Source organism: Orycteropus afer, unplaced genomic scaffold (genome assembly GCF_000298275.1).
Source record: "Orycteropus afer afer isolate SDZICR_OR568_19922 unplaced genomic scaffold, OryAfe1.0 scaffold00185, whole genome shotgun sequence".
NCBI lineage: Eukaryota > Metazoa > Chordata > Mammalia > Tubulidentata > Orycteropodidae > Orycteropus > Orycteropus afer.
In genome coordinates, this window is record NW_006921772.1 from 1,842,540 (window position 1) to 1,860,686 (window position 18,147).

At 34.9% G+C, this 18,147-nt stretch overlaps 1 protein-coding gene across 1 annotated transcript in view; it reads left to right on the plus strand.

The window, feature by feature from the left end:
* Positions 1-18,147, plus strand: part of SLC12A2 (solute carrier family 12 member 2) — a 193,953-nt gene that overhangs the window by 150,473 nt on the left and 25,333 nt on the right. The window contains exons 19-24 of the mRNA XM_007947455.2: positions 3,526-3,605; positions 6,003-6,128; positions 9,265-9,312; positions 10,933-11,055; positions 12,563-12,674; positions 14,698-14,784. Coding sequence (XP_007945646.1) covers positions 3,526-3,605; positions 6,003-6,128; positions 9,265-9,312; positions 10,933-11,055; positions 12,563-12,674; positions 14,698-14,784 — 576 coding nt within the window. The remainder of the gene's footprint in view (positions 1-3,525; positions 3,606-6,002; positions 6,129-9,264; positions 9,313-10,932; positions 11,056-12,562; positions 12,675-14,697; positions 14,785-18,147) is intronic.

Here is an 18,147-nt window from a genome sequence, read left to right on the forward strand (position 1 = left end):
TTTTAAATGTACTTGCATGTTTTGCTTTTCTGCCTCCTTGAAAGTATGAGTTTATTTATTCAGTTTTCAATGGTATTTCCAGTAATGTTTATCAGTCACTTTAGTATTATGTCACTTTAACTTCCCTTTTATGGTTATTCTAGAGGGTTCATTTTATTCTTTCATTACTTTATCTTTCTAGTTTTACTTTTTATGTTATTGTAAATTTATTATGCCTGTATCTTTAATGTAATGTGCCACATATGCTTTTTTTAACTGAGCAAGTTATTTAATAAAAAGAAAATACTTTTAGTTTTTGTTAGATTTGCTTCTTAATCTTCAAAAGTGTCTACTTCCCTAGCATTCTGAGATTGCTTAACAAATCTATCTGTTCACACTGTTCTACAGAAGACAAGCATTATCTTCCACCACACCAAACTGGATTGAAGAGTAGTCTTATCATAGCCACCAATGAAATAGAACTGGTTACTCACTTTTATGTATTTCTTCATATACAAACAATTACCTTTTTGTTGTTAGTATGTAATTTACATTTGGCAAAGTAACTCTGAGACCCAAATAAAGTAAATTTTGATCTGATTACCTTTTTGTTGTTAATATTTTTGTTGTTGAATCAGTTGCACCTCATAGCAATCCCATGTGTGCAGAGTAACACTGTGCCATAGGGTTTTCAAGGCTGTGACCTTTTGGAAGCAGACCTCCAGGCTTGTCTTCCAACGCGTGTGTCACTGGGTTTGAACTACAAATATTTTGTCTAGTAGTTGAGCACTTAACCATTTTTACCACCCAGGGTTTCTAATTACCCTTAACTCACTGAAATTATCTCCCTTAGTGATGTTCCTGTTGCATCTGTAGATATAACCACATAACTTATTTACCTGTTTCACACATATTTTGTTTACCTACCTACTTTGAAGCTCTGGTAGCATAGTGGCTAAGACACTTCCCTGCTAACCAGACGGCTGGCAGTTCAAACCCACCAGCCACTCCTCGGAAGGAAGGTTGGGCAATCCTACTTCTGTAGTGATACTGCCTCGGAAACCCAAGGAGGGGTCGCTATGAGTCGGGTTTAACTCGACAGCACATAACAGCAACAACACCTACTTTGAAGAATCTTTGAGTAGTAACCAGATCTTATAGTTTAAATATATGTGTGTGTATATGTGTGTGTGTGTGTGTGTGTATCTTTATATATGCTGAACAAAATTTCTCAACTAATTGTTAAATACCTTTGGTAAAATTAAAGCTCTTCTAGTTCATTGTATATTGTCTGCTACTTGTCTTTGGCTTTGTTACTTTTTGGTAAGCAAAGTCTTACTTCAGCTTTCTAATCCTCTCTACACTTGTATATGTGGGGCTTGAGGGGACAAGACAGTATACTGTGAAAGATAGGTTATATCATTTAGGTGGTGGCCTATGTATGCTTTTCTCCTCAAGATGTAAAACCAGTAAAATAGAGGAATTATCCTAGAAAATAGAAAAAAAAAAATTCCTAAATAATTCTTTTATACGCTTGCCATGTTATTAGTTATAGTTGCTCATAATGGGAGCACTGGAAGGAAAGGGTCTTTCTGTCTGACTTTGTAAGGATTATAGTGAGTGTTTAACCTGAAAGTTAAGTATTACCTTGAGTATTGTGCATCAGCAGCAATTAAAAGATAGGTAAAATAATGCTCTCTGGCATCTAGAGTCATGGAAATTAATGGCAGTTTTAAAGCACTGACATCGTTCATCCTTTTCTTTTGTGGCAGTTCCCCGTAATGTTTCAGTTATGATTCTAAATACCAATTTATGTGGGCTTCATTATAAAGAAGCTCTGGTGGTTTAGTGGTGTAAGCATCCTGCTGCTAATCCTGAAGGTCAGCTGTTTGAACCTACCACCCACTCTGTGGGAGAAAGATGAAGCAGCCGGCTTCATTCAGTAAAGTTTTACAGCCTTGGAAACCCAATAGGGCAGTTCTACTCTGGACAGTCAGGTCTCTATGAATCAAAATTGACTTGATAGCAGTGGGTTTGGTTTATTTATTTATTATTACTTTTTTATTAATAGTATGTGAAGTCTGAAATCAACTACTGTACATCAAATTTTTATACCTTAATGCAAAAACATTTAGCTGTTTTAATTGATGATAAACCCAGGGAGCTGTGCTCCCTGCCTTTTCTTTAAAGAAATTGATTTTGATTCACCTGATTTATTAACTTTTTGAAGACACTTGTGGTCATTTCTTCTCTCGTATATTGGTTTTTCAGCTACAGCTGGGCGAGTTTTATGTGTCTGTTAAATTTCTCCATCTCCTTTGACCTTTGGTTAACTCACAAAAATGAGACCAAAGTTGCCTCCCCAATTTAAAAAAAAGTAATAATAATGACCTTTTACAGTCTCATACAGTATCAGTATCCTGAACACATTCTTCTGTTTGTCAGTAGCAGCAATAATTTGGTCATTTTATTTGATTTTTCACTTTCTTTTTTTGTTATATATGATTAAAGATGACTATATCTTTATTTTGATAGGTATATAGTAAATATAGATTGCTTACTTCATTAAATATGTTGTTGTTGTTGTTACGTGCCGTCGAGTCGGCCCTGACTCATAGCGACCCCTCCTTGGGTTTCCGAGGCAGTATCACTACGGAAGTAGGATTGCCCAACCTTCCTTCCAAGGAGTGGCTGGTGGGTTTGAACCGCCAGCCTTCTGGTTAGCAGTCAAGTGCTTTAGCCACTATGCTACCAGATTTAAAATAACACATAAGCCTATTACCGCTTTTGCAGAATAGGCTGAAGTTTTGGAATTTGAAATTCTTTAAGTGGATTTGAGAAAAACATGGACTTAACATGACAACATTTTGGTGACTTTCCAGATTTCAGTTAAGCCTGCTTTTAGCTGCCTTTGTGGTTTTAATGTATCTTAAACATATAGGATGTTTCCAACTATGGTTAAAAATAGTTAAAAGGAGATAATAATGTATGTTTCCAAATGCATATAAAACCTTTGGACTGTTTTGTAGACCAATTTTACCAAAAAAAAAGTTTTAAATTATTTCAAATACCCTTTCTCCCTTCATAAATGGTCTCTTCATAGTCTACGACCTGTTCTCATTCTTAGCGAAATCTGTCTTCATTATCTTCGTGTATTTCTTTGGCTTTAAGAGCACAGCCTAAATATAAATAGAGTAAGATTACTGAAAATTGTTTCTCCATAATTTTACTTGGGCTGTTTCTGATGGAATAAAAATACACATACTACTTTAAACAGTTTGATGGAGGTAGAATATCAGTATTATGAAAGATCTACACTTACATAGTTTTCAAGAGTCTTGCAGAAGAAGGGAAAGGAAATGATAAAGGATTTGAAATTAACATGCAGATCCCATAAAGTCATTTTTAAAGCGTATTAAAATCAAATATTTAAAGCTGAAAGTAATTGTGGACATTATCTCCTGTTGCCTTCATTTTGCAGAGGGGGGGACACATAAATTTTCGTGATTATTTTTTCTCCCTGCCTCTTCCCCTCTCCCCTTGTAGTGATGCCTTTGACATCCAGTATGGAGTGGTGGTTATCCGCTTAAAGGAAGGTCTGGATATATCTCATCTTCAAGGACAAGGTAAACCTTGTTTACAATAAATTTTTTATTTAAACAAATATAAATTATTTTGTTGGAAAATTATGTATAACTCACAAATTCTTCTGTAATTTTGATAATATCTATTCTCTGCCATTTTATGTCATCTTAAGATCACATCTGTTTGGCTTTACCTAAGTTTGTGTGTTTTCTGTCTGTACCTACCTGGATGATGGTTAGTGATTATCATGGAGGGAATCAAATTCAACCCAAATCCCAAGTTTAAGAGAAACAAACATTAATTATGAATTATGAGTATAAAACCATACCAAACCAAACTCATTGCCATTGAGTCAATTCCAACTCATAGCAACCCCCTTTGGGTTTCCAAGGTGATAAATCTTTATGGAAGTATATTGCCTAGTCTTCCTTCCACAGAGTGGCTGGTGGATTTGAACCAAAAACCTCTGGTTAGCAGTGAAATGCCTTAGGCACTGTGCCACTGTGCTTAACTAAGAGATCCTTAGTTATGATTATGCAGTAGCCAAACTTTGAAAAAAATGCTTGTTAAATAAAATCTGAGGATAAACATAAATGACTCAATCATTGGATATTTTCATTTTTTGATAAGCGCAATCATGCAGTAGAAAGCCTTTAAAGCATTGTTTTAAAGTAAAGGTTAAAACCTAATTAAAGTACGATTATTGCTTTTGTCAACTTGTTATATAAAACTTAATAGAAATTTCTATACCTCCTATGATTTCTTCTTGGTAGTTTTAAAAATACAAACTTACGGAAATTTGCATATTTAATATTTTACCCTTATCAATTAATTAACCAAATTATCACTTAACTAGTGATATGGCACAACCAGAGACACACAATGAACTTTTGTTATTTGTTAATATATTTAAACTGTTTTAATTCCTACCACCACCACATCCTGCAATTTTGAAGTGGAATGCTTTGAGATCTTTATCCATATAACACAAAAATATGGCTTGCTGCAAATCTGTTTTCTCACTCTGGAGTTGTTTATCTTGTGTGCCATCAAGGCAATTCTGACTCATAATGACCCTATAGGACAGAGTAGAAGTGCCCCATAGGGTTTTCTAGGCTGCAATCTGTACAGGAGTAGATTGTCATCTCTCTCTCTCTGACAGAGTGGCTAGTGGGTTTAAACCACTGACCTGTAGTTTAGCAGTGAGTGCTCTAACTAGTGCTCCACCATGGCTTTACTCTGGAGTAAGCCTTGCAGAATGCTGTATTTATTTCAGTTCTCTCTTGCTCTGACAGTGATTGAGATTTATTTAGAAGTTTATTTTTCATTTTGAGTTTATTTAGTACTTGTTATCCCTGCATTATTACTAGCGGTGTTCATTCCTTTTCTATTGCAAAAGTATCAATCACACTTTGGCTAACTGTATAATTTAATACTTTACAGAGGTTTGAATGCTATTGAAACTTTAAAAATATCAAGTGTTTAGCATCATTGTGAAACATTTTGAAAAGCCTTATTTGTCACCAGATTTGGAAACAATTCAGTTTAGCATTGAATTAAGACTTTAGGTTTGGGTTCAGGCAGATCTAGATTAAACATCCCATCTTTTTCTCTTAATCATTTTGTATCTAGGATAATCTGCTGATTTCTGAGCCTGGTTTCCTTATCTGTTAAAACATAATTACCTCATAAGATTGTTTGAAGATTGAAAAGAAGATAAGGCTGTGAAGCTCTTGGCATAGTGCTGGCACCTAGGCGCATGTGATTTCTACTGCCATTTTCTTCATTCATATGAATAAATGATGAGGATGTGAAGAGATTATATCCCTTTCATATTGTATTTGTCTTTAGAATAGATATTTTTATTATGGAAGTTAAATGTTTACTAACTTTTTGCCAAAAAAAGAGAAAACAAACTGTTTTAAAAAGGAAGAAGAGATACTTTCACCATGAGCTCATTAGGAAAAGACTGGTCTTGGCTCTGTACTAAGGGGTGTAATATTTCATTGTTATCTATCATCTCTTAACATGCATAGGAACATTTGCCATATTTTATGGTTTTTATGTTTGTAAATTACTCTGAGAATAAAATTCATTCACATTTTATAAATCATTCTTTCATTTGCCAGATTCTACTGTTACATGATTCTTTATTGCCTAATTCAAATGTGTGGTACTTAGTTGTCACTCCAATATTTAAGTCAGTAGTCATTAAAGGAAAGCTCTTGGCACAGTGCTGGCATGTAGGCTCATGTAATTTCTATGGCCATTTTCTTCATTAAGTGAAGAAAAAATAATTTACATAAGAAATAATTTGCAGTAAGTTTATTATCTCAGTAAGTTTGCTTAAAAATCACTTAATTGTGATTAAACCATGATTTTTTTTAACAGTTTAATATAAGAATTAGATAATATTTTAAATCCGTTTGTGTCCACAGAAGAATTATTGTCATCCCAAGAGAAATCTCCTGGTGCCAAGGATGTGGTACTAAGTGTGGAATATAGTAAAACATCAGATTTGGATACTTCCAAACAGTCTAGTGAAAAAACTGTTAAACATAAAGGTAATTGTTCATTGAAACAAGAAATCTTATTAATGGTAATGATCTAATTTTGGGGGAATGGTCTTTACTATGTAACATGTTTTATAAAGTAACTTTCTCAAGCCTATACTGTTCATATCTAGTTGCTCAGGTAAAATTTATGCCACTCAAAAATGCTTAAAAATGACTAGGTATTTTAAGGTATTAAAACTAGATCATTGAACAGAAACCATACCAATTAATTATTTGCAGTTTTACTCTTTTGTGTTTTTATTTCTATTTACTGTAGATAAACTTTTAATTGAAAGTATAGGTTAAATCTGAACTTCCAAAGAAGCAAAATAAATCATGTGTATACAGCATAAGATAACATTATGAAGGGAATGACATTTAAAATTTAATTTACTTTTTTTTTTCCTTTAGTAAACCAACATACTTACATATAAAGGGTTTTAATGTGTTGATGTTAAAAATGTTTTTATATCTACTACAACTGTAGATGTTCAGAAAAAACAGTGATTTAAAATATCTAGTGAAAGTTTATACCTTATTTAGCTCTTATCTGAAGAAACCAGCTTTTTGTACTTGGTTGCTGAATTATTTGACCATAATTTATAGACATATCTCTAGAAGCTTATGTGGCCATATAGGAGACACAAAGATTTCAGAATCTTTAGAGACTTTCAGATACTCTTATCTGCAAATGTGCATGTTGTGTTTGTGAGAAGGAAAGAGGGATGACTTCCAAATCTTACTCTCCTACCCTCACTCTCCTACCTCTACAATCTAGTATCTCCATCTATCCTATTCCCAGCTGACACCCAGCAAGAAAAAAATCTGCACTGTAAATCATCAAGCCATATCATATTTTTGATTCCTGAAAAGTAATTACCATTCTTTTTCTAAAATCAATATTCTTGGATGAATCATATCTCTCTGAAATGGATCTTTTCTAGATTATTTAGAAGGGTTAATATTTCCTTCACTTATTTCCTTATTTACCCTGTTTTCTTAGAGTAATAGTGTTTGAAAGTTGAGTTGAGATCCATTTTTTTTTCTTTCCATTCTTTGGTGGCTTGATTATAATTTCTTTTTTCTATAAGTTGATTCTGATAATTTTTCTTATGTTTCTGTGTTTAGTGTATGGTATACATTCTTTCATTTCCTCTTAACTTTTTTTTTTTTAAGTTCTTTTCTCTTGCCTAAAACAGACCCTTTCTCTACAGTCTGTTAGGAAATAGTAGGTAACGTTATGGTAGGAGGGGAAGAAGTAATATTTATTTGACATCTATCTGTGCACCCACATTATCATATATGTATTATCTCATGAATGTGTGCCACAATCTTATGAGGTCATTCATTTTTATACAGTAAGAAACTGGGTCAGTTAATTTCTACTCAGAATTTTTATTGTAAGAATCTAAATGCCTTAGATAAACTCAGTTTAAAATCATTTTTAAATGTCAAGATTTCCTTAACATTTTCTGAGCTCTTTAAATGAATTATAGAATTCCCATATTTATAAATGTATTTATTATCACCAAAGACACAACCTTTATAAGAACAATAATATTTAATAATATAAAATTAAATGCAGTGATGAAATATTGTTCATTCCATATAACAGGCATAAGAAATTAGTAGCACTCAAAAGTGACATTAGCTTTATTTTATGTTTTTTTCTACTTGGCCAGTTATTTTCAAAATTAGCATAGAAACCATGGAAAATTTTATGAAATTTAAAAAGTCTTCAGAATTATGATTATTCTACTGTAGCTGTTAAGTCAAGATTATTTTGCTTTGGTTTTCTTGGTTATTGATGTATTCAATGTGCTAGGTGCACTTAGCTAAGTACATTAATACTACCAATATAACAGCCTTAAGAGGTAGGTACTATAAACCTTTTTTACAAAGGAGGAAAATGAGGAGATAAATAACTAACTGAAGCTTACAGAACTCAGAAAAGTGGATAGAGGTAATGTTGGAACCCTGGGGATCTAACTCTAGAGCACACTAGAAAGGGTAGTATACCCTTTCCAGTCCAAGTCAGGAGTATTACATGCCTAAACAAACAAACAAATGATACATGTTATAGCAAGTTTATGTTCAGAAGTAAATTAAGATTTGGGAAACTGTAAACCTTAGAAAAGAATCCTGGTGGCACAGTGTTAACGCACTCAACTACTAACCTAAAGGTGATCCCACCAGTCACTCCACAGAAAAAAGGATGAGGCAGTCTGCTTCTATAAAAGAGCTCTGGTGGCATAGTGCCTAAGGCTTTTACAGCCTTGGAAACCATATGGAACAGTTTTACTCTGTCCTCTAGGGTCACTATGAGATAGAATCAACTTGACAGGAGTGGGTCTATTGTTTTGTTTTTAAATCCCAGAAAGATAATTATACATATAAATTGATGGACATGCATATATACTTGCATAAAACCAAATTCACTGCTGTCGAGTTGGATCCGGCTCATAGAGACCCCTCCTTGGGTTTCCAAGGTGGTAGTAGATTGCCCAGTCTTTCTTCCAAGGAGTGGCTGATAGGTTTGAACCGCTAGCCTTCTGGTTAACAGTCACATGCCTTAGGCACTATGCTGTCAGAGCTCCTATATACACGCATATATAAATAAATTTATATTTTTTATTTAAAAAAAAAACAAACTCTGCTTTATAACCTGTCACTTTATATATGAGGCAAAAGACAACTTCTGTCTCTGATCAAATTTCAGGTGGTGATTAATTTTTATAAATAACCAAATATTCCTAAAATTACTTTTTAGTCATTTGCACAGTGATGCAGTGGCTTGTTTCAAACCTTGTATTATCTTCAATATCAATTTCAAATGTCATATTTATATTCTAGAAACCATAATATCAAATAAGAATTTTAAAAACTCTGGTAAGAGTTCTTGACACTTTACAGGAATAAAATTTAGGTGTGAATGTTAATTAGTAGCCCTGTAGGAGGGGTCTAATGCATGTTTGCTTTTAAAAATCCTGAAAATTAGTGTAGAAAATATTAATCTTCACTCTTATTTTTCACGGACTGTTGCTTCATACTATGTTTTATTTATAAATGTGCTCTATTTGCATTTTCATTATTTTCTTAAAATAAAAGCAATTAACCTATATTTTGTTTTTTAAACATAATCTAGATGAGGAAGAGGATGGCAAGACTCCAACTCAACCACTGTTGAAAAAAGGCAGGCATTTTTCATCATTTTATTTTAATCTCTTTTTTCATACTGTTAACTCCTTAACTCCAACTTTATTATTTTTTTTTTTACCTTAGTTTTCATTTCCATGGTGAGGTGATGTTACAGTTATTTATTAAATGCAGATTAGAAAAATTAACATTGTTGTTGTCGTTGTATTGTGCCATCTAGTCGGACCCAACTAATAACAACCCCTCCTTGGGTTTCCGAGGCAGTATCACTGCAGAAGTAGATTGCCCAACCTTCCTTCTGAGGAGTGACTGGTAGGTTTGAACTGCCAGCCTTCTGGTTAGCAGTCAAGTGCCTTACGCACTACACTACCAGAGCTCCTAAATTAACATTAGTTCAACTAAAAAACGAATCTGCCTAGGAATAAGTGGTATATCACAAACAATTTTTTTTTAATCATATTTCTTAAATATTCAAACCCTGAAAGTAAATATTATTATTTTTTTTTTTTTAATTTAAACTGCATGGTTCAGATGATAAGTAGAGGCACTGCATTAGGTTGACTTACAGTGTCACTTGCATTCTTTACCATCAGTTGTACCCAGCCAAGTCCTTTTTTTTGATACTAATATTTTTCATTTCAAAAATTATAATATTTCTCACAGTCCTGCTGCGTTTGGGAGATACACAGTCATGTCAGCGTACATGAATTTTATGAGAAGGAGATAGAGGTGAGAGTTATGGAGCAGTGTGGTTTGGTAGCCATATTATTTCATCATGCAAAATCATTCGTCATGTTTGCATACATCATGGCAGCATGAAAAGTGAATGATAGACATTCTGCAGAAGTGATTAGATTTCCTCCTGTGGATTTCTGCTTTAAAAATTGTGGTGTAGGAGTTTCGTAATAGTCATTTGCTTGCTTACAGAGCCAATGTTGTTTTTTTGTGTTTTTTTATTTTTAATTCCTGGGACTTCATGGGAACTCCCTTGGTTTAATATCTGTTAGATCTGCAGCAGATGGGTGTCCTTCCAAGAAGTTCCCACCATCTTTCTATGGTTCAGAGAAAGATGAAGTGGTTGTATGACTTTAGAATTGAGTATCATATTTTGAAGGACAAAGTTAGGGAAACAGGAGATTTTCTTTAGATAAAGTTTCCACTGTGATTATTGGTAAGACAGTTTTGATAAATCTTCAGCAGACTTCCATTATTTATGTTACAGTTAACTTTTTATTTAAAAATATCTTTGAGCTTTATATTATTGAGAGGCCATACTGTGAAAGAAAATGGTTCACAGAACAGTTATAAACTTACCCAATTAAAACCCCTTTTAAAGGATCAAAATCTAAGTCAGATGTACTCTTCTTGATTATTTATGATTGATATATTAGTATTGGTAATTACGATTCATTTACATTTGTTCAGAATGCTTCAAAATATTAAAAATTAGGCAAGATAATGTGCATGTACCTATTTTAAAGATATCTGTAACTATTTTAAAAGTATGCTTAAATTATAGACAATTAAAAGCTTGTAGATAGAACTGTGTAATATAAACATACTTGAATATACAAAAGTTAGGATACTATAGGAATTTAGCAAGGGAGGTTTTAATATTTACCTTCCTTACATCTTATGTTTTTGCTTAATCCTTTAGAATCCAAAGGCCCTGTTGTGCCTTTAAATGTGGCTGACCAAAAGCTTCTCGAAGCTAGTATACAGTTTCAGAAAAAACAAGGAAAGAATACTATTGATGTCTGGTGGCTTTTTGATGATGGAGGTAAGGTTCATATGCTTTTTCAATAACTTAAAATTTACTGAATTTGTGAGAATAGTAGTAACACATTTCATGTACTCTTTACTCAGAGACCCCATTAAGGTTTTGTCAATGTTCCTAAAAGCCAAGGGGTTAATTTCAGAATCAGATGTTGTACTTAGTTGTCATGGCTCTTCAGTGTCCTTCACTTTGGAAGAGTTGCTGAGTCCCTCCTTGACCTTCATGACCTTAATATTTTTAATATTTTAGGCCATCCATTTTGGAGAATGTCACTCAACTCAGAGTGCCATCTGATGGTTCATTGTAATTAGTTTCAGGTTATATATTTTTGGTGGAAATGTCCAGAAGATGCTTTCCTCTTCTGATGGCATTTTACACGTAGCATGGGATGCTATGTGTGCTGTCCCCGGTGAAGTTAACTTTGACCACTGAGCAAGGTAGTTTTCTCTGAAAGTCAGTCCCCTTCCCCTTTTATAATTACAGGTATTTGGGAGGGAATTAGTTTGAGGCTATGTAAAAATTTCATTCTTCTACAACTTTTGCCACTATCTTAAGCATCCGTTGATGTTTCTTGCCTGGATTCATTGTTGTTGTTGTTGCCTGATGGCAATATTTCCAGTCCCATAGTTTCTTCATTTATTGAAATTGGCTTTCTCCTGTAAAGAAAAACTTTCTTTTCATTTCTATCAATGTGGAGTCATGGATTCCTATTTTAGGATATATTTTGTTACACACATTATTTCTTGGGATATTCATATTGTTTTAAACTTGGATAGCAGGGTCCCATTCAAGCAGCCTTCTGTGTCTATTTGTCATGTCTCAGTCCTTCTTAGAAAGAAGCACTGTCTTACTTTCTGACACAATTAGATGTTCCAGGCTCAGTGCTGTACTTAATGTACTTCAACCATGGAACTAACTAACTAAGGAGTGTTGGTTCCTTTTACTGGAGAATGGTATGTAGATGCAAAGGTTGGGGCATTAGGCATATTCATTACTGCTAGGTTGCCACTTCTTCCAGGCCCTCTCAGTAGACAAGCTAGGAAATATGTATGTTTGTGTGTGTATATGTATAGATACAGATTGAAAACCAGTTCTTATCTAACACTACAGGGTTCAGGGCAGCTTTCTGCTTTTTAGTATTTCTCATTTCAGTAAGAAACCTGGTTCCCATAATCTTAAATGAATATAGTTGTTTTCTCAGTCTCCCATATGTCACTAATCTCCCGACATTGCCAGGCCACTATTCCACTTGTTTATGATTGATACCATAAATATTAATGGCCTTCTTCATGTGGGCCTTAACTCCACCACTGGGTTAGGGCCTTGTTCAGGCTTACCTAATGACAGTTTTTATATTACTATTATTATTACTATTATTGGATTATTAAAGAAGGACAGAAAGTGAATTTCATTTCATATTGAAGTGTGGTAAACATGTTTTTAGAGACCAAACTGGGTGATTGAGATAGTTAGCATTTACTAAATGATCTGTTGTATTTTTATGATTCAGGTTTGACCTTATTGATACCTTATCTTCTGACTACAAAGAAAAAATGGAAAGACTGTAAGATTAGAGTATTCATTGGAGGAAAAATAAATAGAATAGACCACGACCGGAGAGCGTAAGTTTATCTTAAAGGGCACTTATCCAGTAGTACTTCATTATCACAGTGCAGATTTGATCAGATAAAAATTAGACAATCCAGAAAATGTCAGTCATGTTATTCTGTTCTATACTTAAGCTCAGAATTCCAGCTAAACAAGTAAAACCACAAATACTTTAATTTTGTCTTCATGCTTAAATTGTAGATAATTTAGTTTTAATATTAATGCATAATTTTTAAAAAAAGATTTTTGGCATTGTAGAAGGTCTTTCTTAAATAAAGCTTTAAATGGCTGTTAATTGGATGAGAAAATGCTTAGGAAACTAGAGGACACTTCAGCACTGTGGGATACATTTTTTAGACTTCTATCCAGCAGAAATGCAGGATGCCATTGCCATCCATCATCTTCTTTCCTTCTGTCCTGGCACAGTTCTAGTTCTGGTTTCAGGGCTTCTCTCCTGTACTCAAAGTATGTCCTGTCTCCTGCTTTTCAAGTATGTTGTACACAGTGCTCCCAGATTCATGTTTGTATACCAGAGATTCTTTTTCCCCAAATACTTTAACAATCTCTCCATTACTTCTCCATTACTATATGAAGTTTCAATTGCTATAATGTGGCATTCAAGGCCCTTCACAATCTGTTCTCTCATTCCCTTTCCATTATTATCTCTTATTCCCCTAGATGTGTGCTATATACTTCATTTTACACTTTTGAGCATGTATGTGATTTCAGGCCTTTACTCCTTTGCCTACTCTAAACTCTGTACTCTCCATAGCTCCTTACTCCACCCCTCTTCTCACTTAAAATTCTCCATTCTTCAAACCCAGCTCAGTGCTTACCTTCTTCATAAAGCTTCTCTAATTTTTTCTCCTTTGACTTTTCCTGAATCAGTATAGTTGATAGCACTGATTACCTTCTGGCTTGTGTTATACTTATTTCTGATCTTAAATTTCAGTCATGTGGGTCCTATAATGTTTAGCACACTGGGATGCATGTGGCAGACACTGAATAAATAGACATCAGGTTTAACTAGGTGTTTATATACTTCAAATAGTGAATTATGCAACAAATACTAATAACTTAAAACTTATGTTCATCTATTTTCTAATCATTCAGAAACTGTCTTCATTATTAAAAATAAAATGCTTTGTTCATTGTTTTTCTTGTGTCTGTTTCAACTCTTCTGTTATTGCCACCAACATTCCACTGCCAATTGTGCCTCCAAAATGGTACTTTTTGTTGGGTGCTCACAAGTCAGCTCTGGCTCATAGTGACTTTATGTATAACAGAACAAAAACACTTATTTACTGAACATCAGAGGCTTTTTGGTGCTACTTTTCCATGCCTACTCCAGTCCAAAAAAAAAAAACTATGCAGTGAACTGCATCAACCATCTTCAGTTTGGTTCCAATAGACCATCTTCACTCTCATTCCAACCCAAAAGTTATACTTGGACTTCTTTGATAGAATAATCCAAAATTAATTTAAAACCAAATAACCATTACTTCTTCTTGCTGAAATCTATATACTTACCTATATAAATTTGAGTAAAATTAACTTTAAAAAAGAACTATTAGCCATTCAAACTTCATTATAAATGCCATGCTCTGTCCATTCATTATCCCTCTTTAGAGAGATTCAGAAAAAGTAAAAGAACATAACAGAAGTTTCAGGGAATTGAAAGCCTATGTTGTGAATTAATTCAGATGGACTTAGTTTAGTACAGGTAGACTAAAAATCACATATGTGGATTCAGACCTACACAGGATGAAATACATAGATACAGTTCTGCATAGAATTAAGATGTTGTTAGGTGCCATCAAGTCATTTCCAACTCATAGCGACTCTGTGCACAGCAGAACGAAACACCGCCCAATCCCATGCCAGCTCCATGATCCTTGCTATACTTGAGCCCATCATTGCAGCCACTTATATACATTATATACATTATGTACTTTTACATTATTTACATATGTATATAAGTATTAGATATTTATATATATTCTTCATGTATCTTGATACTGTTCATTTTTGTTCCAGGATGGCTACTTTGCTTAGCAAGTTCCGGATAGACTTCTCTGACATCATGGTCCTAGGAGATATTAATACCAAACCAAAGAAGGAAAAGTAAGTTATTGGATAAGTTTCTGTGTACAGATACCTAATCCTTTGATGGATGAGTTCATCTGGTAACAGATAATTCAGTTTATAACCAATTATCTGAGTTTTTTTTTCCAGCTTTTGGTTATATGGGGAGCTCTGGTAGTGTAGTGCCTAAGGCACTTGACTGCTAACCAGAAGGCTGGTGGTTCAAACCCACCAGCCACTCCTCGGAAGGAAGGTTGGACAATCTACTTCCGTAGTGATACTGCCTCAGAAACCCAAAGAGGGGTCACTATGAGTTGGGTCTGACTCGATGGCACATAACAATAACAACAAAATTTGGTTATATGTGAGGTCAGATTTTTGCATATAACACTGATTGTTGCCTGACCTACAGCAGATACTGAAGCAAGTATAAAAGGCTTTCAGTTTTTAGAGAAGATTTCTGTTACTACTCTGCAAGTGATTTTTTTGAAAATCATTAATGACCCGGAAATTCCACATGGTTGAATGTGCATTGTCCCTGGCCATGTCCATTGTTGCTAATGTTAGTTACCATTGAGTCAGTTCCAACTCATAGCTACCTTGTGTGTACAACAACATAACACTGGTCCTGTGCTATCTTCACAATCACTGGTAATTCTCAGCACATTGTTGCAGCCTCTGTCTATCCATCTCATAGAGGATGTTTCTCTTTTTCACTGACCCTCTACTTTACCCAGCATGATGTCCTTGTATTCTCCTATTGTTGATATCTCAGAGATACACTCAAAGGGCTGTATTTACCTAATGTAAATGTTCAGATCACATGCCTGCTTTTTGTTTGGCTGGAAGCCTCAGGAGTTGGGTTCAGTTCCAGGTTGAGGGGCAGCAAGGGGCCATAGTCTCAAGGGTTTCTCCAGACTCTATCAAACCAACAAACCTGGTCCTTTTTTTTTTTTTTTTTAATGATTTTGCATTTTGTTCCACATTATTCTCCCACTCTATCCAGGATCTCCTACATAGATCCACCTCCAAGAGGTTGACAGTGGTAGCCGGGTACCATCCAGTTCTTCTGGTCTCATAGTCAATAGGTTGAGGATAACTTAGTGTACCAGTCCCTTGAACTAATTGTTTCCATGTGTCTTTGGTTTTCTTCATTATTCTTTGCTCTGGACGAGGAGAGACTCATTGTTGCATCTAGATGGCTGCTTGTAAGCTTTTAAGATCCAGTCGCTACTTGCCAAATTAGGAGGTGGAACAATGTTTTGTGTAATATGTTATCACAGTGGAGCTTGATGTTTACTGCAACCATAGTCCCGAGCCCACAGGTCCAACTATTCACTCTCTCTGGGTAACTGGCTGTGGTCAAGAAGTCACCACAACCTTGTCCATTGTCAGCTCTACTATATACCTGGACATTCTTAACAGAACATACAAATATGCTTGTAGATACTTGTGTGCCAACCCAATACATGATCATGGGCACATTCCCCCCTGCCTAGACATACCTGATAGTTCAGCCTGTCTACCCTCTATCTATCTACCCTAGATCAGTGTTTGCCATCACTGACAACACAGTACTGTATGTACAAAAGGGTTCAACTTTGTTGTCTATATCTACCATGTACCTCTCTATGTCTTCCTCTTCTTCAGTGCCACCGTGTTGATCACTTGTACATTGCCCTTGATTTCACCCAAATCAATACTTGTCTTTACCTATCTAGCAGTGTTTCTTCCCCTCCCCTCTCACCCCTAGTAACCAACAAAGAAAGTTTCATTCCATATATAAACCTTTCCTTGATGTTTCATAATAACAGACTAACACAGTATTTGCCCTTCTGTGATTGACTTGTTTCACTCAGCATAATGTCCTCTAAGTTCATCCATGTTATGCGGTGTTTTGCAGATTCTACGTTATTCTTTAGGGTTGCATTGTATTCCATTGTGTGTATGTACCATAGTTTGGTTATCCATTCTGCTGTTAATGAGCACCTAGGTTTTTTCCATCTTTTTGCTTTTGTGAATAGTGCTGCGATGAACATGAATGTGCTCACTTTTTTAGAATATATACCTAGTATCGACGGTGCATAACAACAACAACAACAACAACAAATGGGATTGCTGGGTCAAATAGTATTTCTAATTCCAGCTTTCTAAGGAATCACCTTACTGCTTTCTACAGTGGTTGGATCATTCTACAGTCCCACTAGCAGTGTATGAGAGTCCCAATCTCTCCACATCCTTGCCAGCATTTATTTTATGTCTTCTTGTTGTATGTAAGATGAAGTCTGGCCATTTTCACTTCCAAGGAACATTCTTGCTGAACTACCTCCAGGACAGATTTATTAGTTCTTTTAGCAGTCCATGGTACTTTCAGCATTCTTCACCAACACCACAATACAAAAGCATCCACTCTTTGGTCTTCCTTATACATTGTCCAGCTCTGACATGCATATGAGACAATTGAAAATACCATTTCTTGTGTCAGGTGCACCTTAGTCCTCAAGGAGACATCTTTGCTCTTCAGCACTTGAAAGAGGTCCTTTGCAGCTGACTATTGCTTCCATTACCATCGATTGTAGAATCAAGCAATGTGAAGTCTTTGACAACTTCAGTCGTTACTCCATTTATTGTGATGCTGCTTATAGGTCCAGTTGTGAGGATTTTTGTTTTCTTTATATTGAGATATAATCCATATCTCAGACTGTATTCTTCAGCCTTCATTGGTAAGTGCTTCAAGTCATCCTCACTTTTAGCAAGCAAAGTTGTGTCATCAGTGTATCACAGGTTGTTAATGATTCTTCGTCATATTGTCCAACTTCTCTGATTATTTGCTAAGCGTACAGATTGATTAAGTATGGTGAAAGGACACAGCCCCAACACACTGTCTTCATTTTCAACCATGCAGTGTCTTCTTGTCCTGCTTAAACGACAGCCTCCTGGTCTATGTACAGGTCCCTCCTGAGTACAATCAAGTGTTCTGGAATTCCTATTCTTCTCACTGTCATCCGCAGTTTGTTATGATCCACACAGTCGAATGCTTTTGCACAGTCAATAAAACACAAGTAAACATCTTTTTGGTATTCTTTGCTGTCAGCCAAGATCCATCTGACATCAGCAATGATATCCCTTGTTCCACATCCTCTTCTGAATCCAGCTTGCATTTCTGGAAGTTGTCTGTCAATATACTGCTGTAACCGTTTTTGAATTATCTTCAGTAAGATTTTACTGGCCTATGGTATTAATGATATTGTTTGATAATTTGTACATTGTGTGGGATCACCTCTCTTTGGTCCATAGATATTTATTAGGTTATATCTTCTTGTTCAATTGATCCTTTAATCATTATATAATGTCCTTCCTTGTCTCATATGGTGGTTTTTGTCTTAAAGTCAATTTGATCAG